This window comes from Caretta caretta, chromosome 2 (genome assembly GCF_965140235.1).
Source record: "Caretta caretta isolate rCarCar2 chromosome 2, rCarCar1.hap1, whole genome shotgun sequence".
NCBI lineage: Eukaryota > Metazoa > Chordata > Testudines > Cheloniidae > Caretta > Caretta caretta.
Window position 1 is genome coordinate 18,003,310 of NC_134207.1, and position 15,468 is coordinate 18,018,777.

At 40.0% G+C, this 15,468-nt stretch overlaps 1 protein-coding gene across 2 annotated transcripts in view; it reads left to right on the top strand.

Annotated features, from left to right (window-relative positions):
* The window catches only part of ADCY8 (adenylate cyclase 8), a 179,563-nt gene that overhangs the window by 91,448 nt on the left and 72,647 nt on the right, over positions 1-15,468 (top strand). For both annotated transcript variants that reach the window (XM_048841664.2, XM_048841661.2), the window contains exon 5: positions 10,841-10,968. In XM_048841664.2, the coding sequence (XP_048697621.2) occupies positions 10,841-10,968 (128 nt within the window). The remainder of the gene's footprint in view (positions 1-10,840; positions 10,969-15,468) is intronic.

The following is a 15,468-nucleotide window of genomic DNA, read 5'->3' on the forward strand; positions in this document are numbered from 1 at the left end:
TTTCTCAATTACTGAGTGTAATTTCTGAGCCAGCCTTTGTGATCTGAAAAGGAAATGTACTTTCTCAAGTGTATAATATTGCCCTGGTAATGGGCCAAAGCATTAGCATATTGCCAGTGCATTAAGATCTACTTACAATATTTGTTTTGCCAACAAACAAAAAATGCCCACTCTCTGGCTGTGCGGTGCTGATTTGTGTTGCCAAAGCAAGCTAAGTGAAAGGAGTTAAATTGGTTTTGTCTTTGATGCAGGTTAAACACTCACAACTGCTTCTTTATCACTTAGTGAAAGTAAATTGTCAGGTGGAGAAAAGTATATTAGATCAAATTTAATTAATTTGTGTGTGTTACAAAGGCATTTTAAAACATAACTTTTTTTCACAAATGTATTTAATGCATTTGTTTTACATTTCATATTTGCCCAATATGCCAGGAATAGTCTCGAGCCTCATGTGCATAGATTTCTTCTTTTTTAATTCCTTCTTAAACCATATTTAATGCACAATGCCTTTGTAACCAGGTGTCTGGCTTCCATCGCTATTGTGTCTGACAAACATTAATGAATTTATCCTCACATGACCACTGTCAAGTCAGGAAATAATTTAATCCCAATTTTACAGACGGGGAAGCTGAGGCACAGAGAATAACTGCTTCTCCTCTCATCTGAGGTAAATCAAAAATAGCTCCATTGAAGCCACTGGTGCTAATGGGAGAATAAGGAAGCCCGGAGGGGTTAAACGACTTGCCCGATGTCACACAGGATGCAATAGCAGAACAGGGAGTAGAGTCGTTGTCTGAGATTTTCAAAATTAGATGCCTAACGTTTCAGCTTCTGAGTCCACATCTAGGCACCTAAATGGACAGCCTGATTTCCAAAGTGACCTGCACAGCTGCATAGACCTACTCTGATCTGAGCTAGGGGAGCAGAGGGGAAGAACAAGGACTGTGTGCCTAGTCGGTCCTGCCTTCTGTAACCAAGTGGGCCAGGAGAGGACAGGGAAAGGCAGGAAGAGCTGGACAGGCAAGAGGGAGAAGGTGAGCTGCACTCTGAAAACACAGTTTTTTTTCCAGATCAGGGGAGAGCCAGAATTCCTTCCTAAGGCAGCCCAGGTGCGTGCTGCCCCTTCACAGAGTCCCTAAAAGATTCTATGGGGGCAGGGGTCATCTTGGAGTTGAGGATTTGTACAGCATCTAGCACAGTGGGGTCATGGTCCATCACTAGGACTCCTAGCTGCTACAGTAATGCAAATAATAAGCTCAATCTAACCTTTAATATCAGGAATCGACTCCTAGTTATACCTCCTCAGACCAGCGTTAATAATTGCTCTCTCCATGGGGCTTAATGGCCTTCAGATATGCATAGATGATTATGTTCTCCAAGAGCCACCTCGTAGCCAAGCTATAGGCAATTAGCTCCTTCAGTCTAAATCAACTCAAGAGATCCAGTATCCTTTTTGTTGCTTGTTCTCTGAATTCCCTCACACTGTCAGTTTTCTTGACAGGGGGTTGCCCAGTACTGAATTCCAGGGGCATTTGCACCAGCATTGTCAGGAGAAGGGCTGTTGCCTCCCCACTCTATAGCATGAAGTTCTGCCCACCCAACTCCAAACGAGTACTGCATTCACTTCATGTCTATTTGATAACTGACTTTACTCTATGTGGGTCCAGACTGAGCCATATATCTGCAAGTCATGATCTCATTGTAGATTAAGGGTAACCAAAGATTCCCATTAACTTCCATGGGCTTTTGGGGTAGGATTGTCCAAAAACAGCTAGGTGATGAAGAGCACAAGATCCTTTGACTTTCAATGAGATATGCCCCTAAGTCACTGGGGCACTTTTGAAAATCCCAGCCCTAAATAGGGTACAACCGCATTTCTGTCATTCATGAATTCCTGTTCCCACATGTCATAGAAAAGTGTTGCAGTGAGATGGATGCATATTTATTACAAAATTTAATTAAAAAAAGATTCTGTAAAATATACCAGGGCAAACTCTGTTGTCAGTTATATCGATATAATTTTACTGACCTCTTTGGAGTTTGTCAGAATAGTTAACATTAATTATGTCAAAAGAAAAGGCGTACTTGTGGCACCTTAGAGACTAGCAAATTTATTTGAGCATAAGCTTTCGTGAGCTACAGCTGATGCTCAAATAAATTTGTTAGTCTCTAAGGTGCCACAAGTACGCCTTTTCTTTTTGCGGATACAGACTAACACGGCTGCTACTCTGAAACCATTAATTATATAGCTAGCCCGTTAGCTCTATGAGGTTTCTCACTCCTCTTTGGACCTGTGTTGCTTAGCTATGGTACATACTGAAGAATGAATTTAAATGTAATAGATTTTAAGGCTAGAAGGGATTGTTAGATCATCTAGTCTGACCTCCTGGATAACTCAGGCCATATAATTTATTCCAATCACCACTTTTTTTGAGCCCAATAACGTGTATTTGACTGAAGCATAACTTCCAGCAAGGCATCTAGTCTTGATTTGAAAACTTCAAGAGTGAGAATTCACCGCTTCCCGTGGTAGTTTGTCTAATAATTAATCTCCCTCACAGTGATTCCTTATTTCTAATTTGAATTTGTCTGGCTTTAACAACTAGCCATTGGTTCTTGTTATGCCTTTCTTCATTAACGAGTCCTTTAGTACCCACTCTTTTCTTCCTGGGAAGGAACTTATACACTGTAATCAAGTCACTTCTCAGTCTTCTTCTTGATAAACTAAACACAATGAGCTGCTTAACTCTCTCACTGTAAGACTCCAGCCCTTGAATCATTTTGGTGGCTCTTCACTGCACTCTCTGCAATTTTTCATCATACTTTTTACAATGGGCGCATCAGAACTATATGTAGTAGTCCAGTATTGGTCCTACCTGTGCTGTAAACAGGAGTAAAATCATTTCCCTACTCTTATTCACTTCTCCTCTGTTTATACCTCCAAGGTTGCCTTTGTCATTTTTGCCACAGCATTGCACTGGGAGTTCATGTTCAGTTGTTTGCTCAGTATGATTGCTAGATCCTTTTCAGAAGCACTGCATTCTTTATTCCTAAATGTATGACCTTGCATTTGGCTATATTAAAATGCATTTTATCTGAATGTGTCCTGCCTATCAAGAGATCCAGATCTGTATGACTGCCCTCTCCACATCATTATACACCACTCTGCCAATCTGTGTGTCATCCATAAATTTTATCAGCAGTGATGTTATATTTACTTCCAGCTCATTGCTTAAAGTATTGGATAACATTGGGCCTGGAACTGATCCCTGAAGAACCCCACCAAAAACACCCGCATTTTATGATGATTTACCACTGACAACTATTTTGAGATCTGTTAATTAGCCAGTTCTTACTCCATTTAAGATGTGCTTTATTGATCACACCTCTATTTAAAATAGACAGCATTGTTCAAACAATTTGCAATACACTCTGTGCTCAGATTGGCTTGACAATGACTCTTCCTCAAATGAAAAGGTTTGCTACAGAAAGCTTTAGATAACTTTAAATTTTTGATATAATTTCTTAAATTTTAATTGACACCTTATACATTCATATTTACTCATTAATAATATTATACATTTATAATACTATGTCAAATAGCAGCTTGATCTGCTGAATCTCTCTTACAAACTTATAGGCATAAAGCTGATAATATGAAAAAGGAAGTTACTTCACAGCTTAGCAAGTTTCTGGTTAGTTTAGCTAACTAACTGTGTCTGTTAGTCTGATTCCTCTATATGGAACACAGAAGCAGCATCTGCTGTTTGACATTTTTTAAAGGCTTAGGCCTGAGTTATGCCAAGGATTCTGGTCTATGTGGATGTATATGACTATTACTATTAGTAACAAATTTCATAAGCTGTACTGAATTAAGAGCAGACATCAGCCCACCATTTGTTTAGAAGAAAAATATAATAGCATGATATATTTTGCTACTTCTCTCTCCTACTCTCTCTCCAACATTTTCAAAAGATTTATGGTTATTAAAGACCCAAGTGGCAACTGGAAAGAAAGCAAACCGAACTGGCATAAACCAGAGCTGAAGAAATGAGTTCTTCAAATATCAATCTACTGGTACAGAAGCTTCATTAATATTTCTGTTTTCCTCAGGCAGAAATTCTGAGGTGGGGGGGAAATGACTGACTGCATTTTGCAGGATGTGTATGGCTAAGAAAGTTCCAGCTTTGGTGAAGTAATAGCTATATTTGCTATTTATTTTTCTCTCCCCATCTCAGAAAAGCGATTATCTGGCCCACCAGATTAAATTGCTTGCCATATGTCTCTGTCCCTGTCATCTGTGTGGAGATGCAGTTTTAGATATAAAAAACTAAGGAGAAATGATCCGATCCTCAATTGGTGTAAATGATTGTAGTTTTGAAGGCTTCTATTACACCAGCTGGCTATCAAGTTCACTGTCATTACTCACAGCTGTAGCTCACGAAAGCTCATGCTCAAATAAATTGGTTAGTCTCTAAGGTGCCACAAGTACTCCTTTTCTTCTTGTATATGTAGTTGGTGTAGAGTATTCTGGAATCTCTGGTTGAAAGGGACTATTTAAACATCATATATACATGTAAATAAGGGAGTAAAATTCAACATCATACAGTAACATGTTAGATTAATGGTATGTCGCACAGAGAGGGAGAATTAATTGGACTGCTAATGTACATGTCAGTGACATTTAACTAAGCATTTCATTCACCTTTCTGTAGATGTGTAATGACAATTTTAGAAAACCTTTAGTTTCCATAACTTCTCTTTGAAGTCTTGCATTCTTAAAGGTCATTCTGGAGTATTTTTTTTCTGACTGTGTCCAATACTTAATTATCCACTACTAAAGCTCATTTTTTTTCATATAGTTATAGCATTAGAGACTATAAAAAGCCTATTAGGTCAGCAAGGGACCTATATTATCCACATGATGCCCCAATCTAGCAAACGTTTAGGCACCCGCTTCACTTTATGCACATGATTAGTTCCATAAGCCTTATGCAGAAAATCAAACTCGATGAGGGCCAAAATTTTCAAAAGCGCCTACATTCCATTTTCAAAAAGAAAAGGAGGACTTGTGGCACCTTAGAGGCTCACAAATTTGTTAGAGCATAAGCTTTCGTGAGCTACAGCCCACTTCATCAGATTCACCTGCATCCGATGAAGTGAGCTGTAGCTCACGAAAGCTTATGCTCTAATAAATTTGTTAGTCTCTAAGGTGCCACAAGTACTCCTGTTCTTTTTGTGGATACAGACTAACACGGCTGCTACTCTGAAACAATTCCATTTTCAAGAATCACTTAGGAACCTAATTGTTATTGATTTTCACTGGGACATAGGCTTGTAAAGCAACTTTTGAAAATGAGATTTCAGTTCCTAAGTCACTTACATGCTTCTGAAACTGTTACCCAAGATGATCGTAATAGTCCCTTCTGACCTTAAAATCTGTTTATCACATGGACCACATAGCAGATTAAAGAGTTTGGAAACCTTTGCTCTAGCAAATATTTTGAGGGACTTTTTGTGTTCTGCACTCCAACCTCACCCGATTCCTCACTTACGGATGATGAAGTCGAGCTTGAAATACTTGTGAAAACTGAATGTTTGGTTAGTTGATAGTGAACATTTCGGGCTCCTTTGAAAAGCGGGTGGAATGATTAATTCACTGCAGCTGGAACTCTGATAAGCTGGGTTTATTTTACGAAATGCAATCAATCTTTTTATTTTATTTTTTTTCCTTGGAATTTCTGCCTGAGGAGACAAGAAATGTTAATGAAGTTTCTGTTTGTGTGTTTCAGTGGTTTGATATTTGAGCAACTCATTTCTTCAGCTCTATTTTATGCCAATTTGCTTTGCTTACTTTCCAGTCACTGCTGGTGTTTTTAATAAGCCAAAGCATAAATCATTCACATGCTACTCTGTCATAATCAGCTCATGTGTTTACAGTAGGACTGCAAATTCCCTTTTGCTCTGGGTTAAGGTGTTTTGGATTGGGGAAAAAACTCCCTATTAACTGCTAAGGATCTCTGTTAGAACTGTTATTGCTGATCATCTAGGGCATGATCCTGCTCAATTTACTCAGGGAAAACTGCTTTTGACTTCAGTTGAAGTCTTGCTTGAGTGAGGATGGCGGGATCAGGCCCCTAAACACTGTCATTCAAATCAGACGAGAAACTGATTTAGAGGGAAAGGAAGTATTCCAGTAGACAGTTTGACACTAATCGGAACCAACAGAAAATAATGCTAATCACAGGGGGATGAGTGATACTAATGCATGTATTTTTGAGCAGTGTTGCCTGTCATTCACATGCAAAAGGAGAATTTCTGGGGTTCCAGGAGGGAAGTGGAATAGGAAGAGAACATAAGGAACAGAAGAGGATGAATGAGACATCATCAAAGAGCAGAATAGCAACTGCTGGTTTGAAATATTGCTCTAACCAGTTCATCTTTCTTTTTTAAAAGCATTTTGATCATTTTGCAGTTGATTTTTTTTTCTGCATAAAGTTGGATTTCACTTTACATAAGCTTTCAGCTTTTTAATCATCTATTGTAATCAGGCTAGTATACAGCAATAGGCTTGAATACTAAAGGCAGGGCAGGTTATTCCTCTTTATTGTTTCCTTTGACTGAGAAATGTGCTGGGCAATTCCAAAAGGTAACTTGGGTCCAAATTTACAGCCACACTTCTGCTGCATTGCACCTCTCCAGTGGCACAGAGCAGCCATAAACCAATAAACCTGACCCCTGGTCCCTCCCCAATCTAAATTTTAGATGTGACACGAGTGGTGGAAATAAACGGCAGGAGGAATTGGTGTGGGCAGCACAGTGACACTGTTACTTAGCTCCCGCACGCGTTGACACTGAGCCCGTCACAATGATTCAGTTCAGGGTTTGTTTTATAAAACAAAAACAAGGCAGGTAAGACCTTGAATATTCTTGACTCATTGTGGCCATCACAGAAGAGAGACATTTCTAGGAGAGATTTTAAAAAGAGAGGGTAGGGTGCTTGCTCGATAAAACAGAGTAGAGGTGGTATTCTGAAGGGGGCAGCATCTATCTAGCCAGCGTCGTGCTAAAAATATGTCAGCGGTCTCACACATATATTCACACTTACATGCAACAAACCCTTATTAGCATGTGACAGGTAAGGATGTGTATTTCTTATCATTTGTCTACATTACTGTTCTTTTTGGCAACAATTTGGTTTGGGGATTTTTTTATACAGATGGTTAACATGCAGGGTGAAATTCTAGACCCATTAGAATCTATGGGAGTTTTACCATTGACATCAATTAAGCCAGGATTTCACCCACTGTTTTTAAAGAGGCACCAAGATCCAAACCACTGAGATCGTTCCAGTTTTGCATGAGATTTCAAATTAGATACTTGGTTAATGGCGAATAAGTGTTATAGGGAACAGTCTGATATTTCAAGAATAACCAGGCATATTAGTGTCACATACAAGCTTATCACTGGAAGGACTTTTTCCTAATAAGAGTTACTCTATCAGAGACCCTTTTGTTACCTGGAAGTTGACCACTTTTTGTTCTTTCTCTAAATTAGAATGGCGAATCATCAACTGATCATTTTTGTAATTGTCCCCGGTGGAAAAGAATCTGTTCAACAATCCATTACCTTATTCCAGTGGCCTCCTATCAGTATAATATTACACAATGCTTATTATAGTATGTCAGCATAAAAGCAAAATATAATTTATCCATCTGAAATCAATGGGACTATTTGAGAAGCAGTGCAGCTTATTATGAATATGGGTATCAGGATCATAGAATCATGGGGATGGAAGAGACCTCAGGAGGTCATCTAGTCCAATCCCCTGCTCAAAGCAGGACCAATCCCAACTAAATCATCCCAGCCAGTGCTTTGTCAAGCTGGGCCTTAAAAACCTCCAAGGATAGAGATTCCACCACCTCCCTAGGTAACCCATTCCAGTGCTTCACCACCCTCCTAGTGAAATAGTGTTTCCTAATATCCAACCTAGACCTCCCCCACTGCAACTTAAGACCATTGCTTCTTGTTCTGTTCTTTAGTAATTATAAAAGTGCCTAGAACCACGTAGAGGGAACATGCTACAGAAACTCTTTAAGGTAAAAGTTCTGGTATCACTAATCAACTTCCACCAACATAAATTTGTTTGACTTGGAGTCACATCTCTGAGCAGAAAGTAACCTTTCGTACCTCTGTGTTAGGAATGATGGTGTCCCAAACCAATCAGAAAAGATATCCCTTTAGCCCTAACTGGAATTACTAGTAGTTCAATAGTGTGCATGCATGTGTGTAAGGGGAGGAGAGGAGCAGATATAATGTTTACAGTTTTAGAAGCTTTACTTCATTTTAACATCCCTTGTTACACTCCAAAAGCAATGCATTGCACTGCAAGGGCCTGATCCAGTATTCATTGTGATATCCACCCCTGTACAGAGGGCCAGCCCAAGGCCTATGCACCACTCAAGTCCCACTGAGGGCTTCAGTAGCACTTATGTGGTGCATAAGCTTAATCTGGCCTCTACAGTCGGCGTGGATTTCACCTTCCCTGCATACCCAAAGGTTCCGTTGACTTCACTGGGAGCTCTGGTCCCAAGTGATGCTGTAATTAGGTCACTTTCACCACTTAAGTATTTGAAAGGAATATTCTGAGGCTATTTTTCAAGACTCCACTTTGATTCTGTAGTAATGTAAATGATAGCATAGAGTCAATTTGCCAATAACCGATTCCAGAGGCATGGCAGGCACTGGCAGTTGCTGCTGTATGACACCTGCAGTCATCATGTTCCCCGGTGTTATTAGTGCACCCCTGTGCTCCCACTCCATTTCTTTTGATTGAAGTACAGCTTACACTGGAGATTGCTTGGGACATCAAGGAGAAAAGAGCTAAAATAAATATTATAGATAAAGGAGACCAGATTTTATTGTTAATGCAGGAGTTTGAGAAATCTCTACACTGCTTCCCTTGTACTGTATGTCTGCGTCTTTACTGCAAAGGTTTCCTGCTACCATACAAACATACACTGATCTGGTGTTAGAGTGCATTTATTTTTTAAACTACTTTTCATCATGAAAAGTCTCTTCCAGCTCTAGAAAACCCACATTTGTACCCCTGAACCCTGTAATTCCAATTACAGCACATTGATTCTCAACCATAGCCCACAATCCAGCAAAGCACGTAAGCATATGCTTACAATTGAACACAGTCTTAAGTGCTTTGATGGGTTGGGGATTTTGTAAAAAATGAATTTTATTTCATCAAGTACAGTGGAGAGTGGAACCCGTGAATACTTGGGTGTTTCTGAGTGCTGTTTCACTAGAAAATGATATGCCAAAGTAATGATCTAAAAACAGGATAATATGGTGTTTCAGTTCATTACTATAGACTCCAGAAGTATCTTTATATATGATGAAATACTACAGTTTCCCTTGAAGTTGAAGAACATTTCTAGTTGGATGGTATGCAAATAAATATGTACTGTATCTGTGACCAATGACATCTGTTTTTTTATTTTATTTTGGAATATAGGCTTCATCCAAAGCCTATTGAAATCAATGGGAGTCTGCTGACTTCAGTGGGTATTGGATCAAGCTCTGGAAATGTCTGCAATTGTATTGGAAGCAAAAACTTTTTTTAAGAGGTGGAAAATGCTCCTGGAGATATGATTCAAAAGGTTTTGCTGTTCTATATTTTCTTGCCTTGTGGACCTGAACAAAGAGAGAACAGAAAAAAATGAAAAAAAATCCAAAGCAAAATAAATAACTCTTTAAATCTAACTATTTAAGCTTGTTTTTTTCCCTTAACAAACATCTTGGAGGGAGGGTGTAACAGGTCCTCCTGGGTCCTGCTTCTGTCTCAGTCGACAGACTACACAGAAACCCTTGTGCTGGTCCAACACCTTGTGCAGTTTATTTATTTATCTTCACATCATACATAGTGCCGTTAACAAGCAGGGGAGAGCAATCTCTCTCTCTCCCTATTACTGCCTGCTTCCCCTCCTTCTTACTTACTTCCTGTGCCTATTTGTGGGCTCTGACTAATGGCTTAATCAGCCTTTCTGCCCTGCGCCACCCACAAATTAGGCACAATCTGCTTTGCCTGATTGAAGCAGCTGTGAACAGAATGCTGACTCAGGCTTTCATACCTAGCACTCTGTCACAGAGGGGTAGAGGTGCTCCAAAACATTGCCTGTAGCCTTCATTCAGTAATTGCTTCATGAGAAACTAAGGAACTGTTTTCTTACTATAATTAAATGTAATGGACCACATTTCATTGCTGGATATATGCTCTGATTTGTTTGTAAGGGACAGAGGCAGAGGAGGAAAACCATGGAAATTCCTTCCTACTACATTGTTTATTCCCTGTCCCCAGTGTTCAATATCTTCCCGGACAGGGAATGTGTTGTTCCTCTCTGTGGGCCTGATCCATGCCCAGTGAAGTCAGTGGAAGGGCACGCTACGGTGTGGATCAGTCCCTATATATTTCTGTTGTTTTATAAATGTGAGACTCCAGTTAACCCACTGTGCAGCTTCTGGGACCTTTGCCTAACTTCTCATCCAACCCTGCTAAGAACTTCACACACCTGCAATAAGAACTTCAGACACCCACAAAAAATAAGTAATTGTATATATGTATATATATATTTTTTTCTAGAAGTATAAAGGCACTAATTTTCAAAATCAGAACAAATCAAGGTAGTATTAGTTACACACATACACACACAGAGTATAGTGAAAACCTTTTACATTTCCTTCCAATATTTTTTCACTGCCACCTCCATGCTTGTGTTGCAAATACAAATCCATTACTAAAAATCTTTCTGTTTTGATACATTTAATTTAGGAACATCATTGCCTTAGAATTAAGATCCTGGGGGATTGTTACTACTGTGTTTCTGGGCTCCCGGAACCTCGCCAAGATCATGCACACTGTTGTGTTGAAATGGGACTCAGCATGATCAAAACTATCAGGTAATTCTTTTCTTTGTTGTCCTCTTGTGTTGTTGCTACTGTCCTGTGGTCTGTTATTTAAGCATTTTTATTGCTAGACAGAGTAACTCTTCAAATATTATCTTGATGGTGCATTGGCTTCAGAGATGGATTATTGACTTACTGGAGCAAGACAGAATTTTTTTATCTGTGAAGCAGCACCAGGTCCACATTCATAGAAACTGAATCAATGTAAGTAAAATACTAGGATTTAGAATCTATAACATAATGTCTAAGATGATAGTAAGAAGGTGGAGGAGGAGACAATGGCCAGTGTATTTCCACAGATTGGAATTTAGCAGTTATTCATTTTCACTGCTGCAGTTTTTTAAAGATGAGGTTGCTTAGGATAAAACGAGGCAGGCTCATTTTCTATAATCTCTTTGACAATCAAAGATCAGTAAGTAGACAGCAGTGGCAATGGCTTTATATGAATACTAGGTCAGAGAGAAATTTATAAGTTATATAAGATTTGCCAGCTAAATAGGCTTGCTTATTCTGTTAAGGTTGCCTCTTAACTCTACCAGAACTATGAACGTTTTAGTTACAGCTTGAACCCCCAGTGTATATATAGCTTTGTTTCTGGTAGCGTACGGTATTCAGAGGTGATCCAAGCCCATTGGGAGCCCTAAGCAGGAATATTGTGGGAACCTTTCCACCCACTCCCCACAACTCATATTAATAATTAGTAGGGGGCCCCATGAGCTGCTCAGAGCCCAAATCAATTGCTTAGTCTACTTATGCCTAATGCCAGTTCTGCATATTTTGATCAGATATATGCACTGAAACTATCAGGCTTCAGCAGCCCATTTATAGTCAAGTATTTTGCCCTGCTAGTGCCCAATTTCCAATACTACAAAAGAAGCATTCTTGGCTTTTTTCACCCGTGACCTCAAAACCACCCACTTTTTGGTCCAATGAATCCTTCTCCCAATGCTCCTCCTGTTGTTGCCTTCCTTATCAAATCAGTGAGTCCCACACCAAAACTCCTCCCCTTATTACTGCTGTTTTCCTTTCCAATCTCTTGTGTATTCCATTTCCTGTTTTTCCCACCTTTCCACCTGCCTTCCTTCCTAATCCTGGATGTGTCCCATGGAATTAGAGAGTTACTGTGGACTGCACCTATATTACTGTGTCCTGAATTTAAGAGGAGCTTGAAGATAATTAATAAAAATGCAACTAAATAATGGACCTTGCTGTTACTGATCTCTAGGAGGGGAGCTGACAAAACTAACGGACCAAATATTGCAGAGTGTGGTGGATATTTTGCTTCGGGTCCCACAACCAAAGTAAAGCACAAATTATAGAAGTTATAGGTGGAAAAAAACTATCTATGGGCTTGTCTTCACTACCGGGGAGATTGATACTGCTGCAATCAATACGGCGGGTGTCAATTTAGTGGGTCTAAGACCTGCTAAACTGACAAGAGAGTGTTCTCCAGTTGACTCTGGTACTCTAGCTCCCCAAGAAGAGTAAGGGAAGTCGGCAGGAGAGTGTATCCCATCGACGCAGCACAGTGAAGACACCGGGGTAAGTCAACCTAAGGTACATCGACTCTGGCTATGTTATTCATGTAGCTGGAGTTGTGTAACTTAGGTCGACTTCCAGTAGTGAAGACAAGCCCTATGAGTAATATTAAATATTGCAGTTATGTATATAAATATATGCAGTGTAGTAACCCACTAACCCCCTCTTTTTGTCCTAAGACTGCAGAGGTGTTAACAGGCCACTGTACCTTGAAAGATCCCTTACAATATGTGCTATCTACTTATGTTAACAATCTGTTCCACCTTGCATTTTGCTGTGACGCTGGGAGTTCCTTTCCCAGACCTGAAGAAGAGCTCTGTGTGGATCAAAAGCTTGTCCAATAAAAGAGGTTACCACACCCACCTTGTCCCTCTTATATAGATAAAGTCATTTGTACAAACTTGACAGCATATCCTCTGCCAAGTCCTTCATAGGTCACTTTTCCTCAATGATTGTAAATTCCCTGGGGACAGGAACCCATGTCTCCTTATGTATTTGTCAGCATTTAGCACATTGGGATCTCATTACTGATAAGGCTTTTTCATAGAGTCCAAAGCCAAAAGAGACCATTGTGATCATCTAGTCTGACCTCCTTTGTATCACAGGCCATAGAACTTCCCCAAAATAATTTCTAGAGCACAGCTTTTAGAAAAACATCCAATCTTGATTAAAAATCTTCAGTGATGGAGAATCCATACAACCCTTGGTAAATTGTTGCAATTGTTAATTATTCTCCCTGTTCAAAATTATGCCTTATTTCCAGTCTGAATTTGTCTAGCTTCAACTTCCAGCCCCAGGAGCATGCTGTACCTTTCTCTGGTAGGTTGAAGAGCCCATTATCAAATATTTGTTACCCAGGTAGATATTTATAGACAGTAATCAAGTTACCCCGTAACCTTCTTTTTGATAAGCTAAAAAGATTCAGCTCCTTGAGTTTATCCTGTAAAGCATGTTTTCTAATCCTTCAATCATTCTTGTCATTCTTGTCTCACCCCTCTGCAATCTATCAACAGCCTTCTTGAATTGTAGGCACCAGAAATGGACACAGTATTCCAGCAACAGTCTCACCAGTGCCACATACAGAGGTAAAATAACCTCTCTGCTCTTACCCGAGATTCTCCTCTTTAGGCATCCCAAGATCGCATGAGCTCTTTTGGCCATAGCATTACACTGGGAGCTCATGTTCAACTGATTATTCCCAGAACCCTCAAATCTTTTTCAGAGTCGCTGCTTCCCAGGATCAAGTTGTAGCTTTGACCACTTGCCCATGCAGCTGTATGGATATACCCAAATTTAACAGAAGAAGAAGACAGAGCTGCTAAGGACCTAGCAAGAATAGAATCTACTATCTCTGCATCCCTTTATTCAATCTTATGTCAGATCATCTGGATTATTGTAACACAAATAAATTATAAGAGTAACAATAGGGTCTGGAGGCCAAATAAAAATGGGATCTTCTTGTGCAATGTGACCAGCACGTCCCTTGGCCCGTGCTACTTCCCGCCCCTGGAGTGGCGAACCATGGCCAGTGGGAGCCGCAATCGGCCGAACCTGCGGACACGGCAGATAAACAAACCAGTCCGGCCCGCAAGGGGCTTTCCCTGAACAAGCAGCGGACTGGCTTTGAGAACCACTGATATACAGGATGGTACACACTAGATGGTCTCTTCTGGCCTTAAACTCTATGAATCTGTGGTAACATAGGTGGCCAACAGTCCATGTTAAGCTGGCTTCTGTGATTGCTCAGCTGGCTTGAATTTCTCTGGGCCTGGGGCTAACTCCCCCCTGGAATTTCTTTGTTCCTGAGGCTTACTTCACTCGGAGAAGGGAGGTTGTGTGGCTGTGTGAGTTCTAGTACCATCAAAGGGACAGGGGTCTCCCTGCACAGTAGTGGAAATCCAAACAAACCTTACCAACACACTTATTTTGCAGGTCAAGGAGTCTTGGATGGCTAAGTGTCTGGGATACCTGCCCACTAAAGTGCCAGCTGAAAGAATATTTATTATTATGACAGGAGAAGTAGTCTCACCACACAACTGAAACTCAACTCAGGAAATAGTGTAACAGCTTGTCTTCATTATAAACCAGTCTGTCTATGCATAGTCTCTAATAGAAGTAACATTAATTCAAGAAAAGCCACTACCATGCATGATCTCAGTAGCAGACCTGCCAAGTTTCCTGCTGTTTCCCAAGAAACAACTGCTTTTTGACCTGTCGTATTGGTCTGTTGGGAAACCTGACCCACCTACTCCTTATTCTGTTATATATGAATTCAGAGAGATTTATGTATGGTAAAGAAAGTGCCCTGGCACTAAAACGTTCAAAAGTTGTTTTTGAACACCCTGACATAGCACAAATTATTCAAAATTAGGTGCCTTTTCTAATTGGTTTTGGTAATCATATAGGGCTAGCTCCTCAGCTGGTATAAAAATGAGCATAGTTGCAGTGAAGATAGCAGTGAAGATGCTGTGCAGTGAAGATAGCAGTGAAGATGCAGTGCAGAGCAAAATTCAGAATCCCAAGAGACAAGAGGTCAAGAGACACTGGCAAGTCATTTACCACAATCGGTGTGTTTGAACACAATGTTGGTGGAGTAAGAAAGCTGGGTGTGCTTGTTGTTTATAAAGAAACATGTTTTTGTTCAATACATTGGAGGAAATGTGCCAAAAAATAGTTTATCAAGGTGTAAATCTCAGTTCATCCCTCTTGCCAAGGTCACTGAGACCTCCTGGTATCTGAATCTGACAAGTAGGTGCTGGGCTAGCAGGATAACAGCTGCATAGGAACATATTATAGTCATCATTTTTCTAAGAAAATGTGCAGGAGAGGGCAATAAAGGTGAATTGCTTTTTCTAGAATCCTCTCATTTTTATATAATTTCTCTCCCTTTTTGAAACTCAATTTCACACACTGCATTGATGTCCTTGTTGACAGCAATCAAAGGCCAAGGATTGA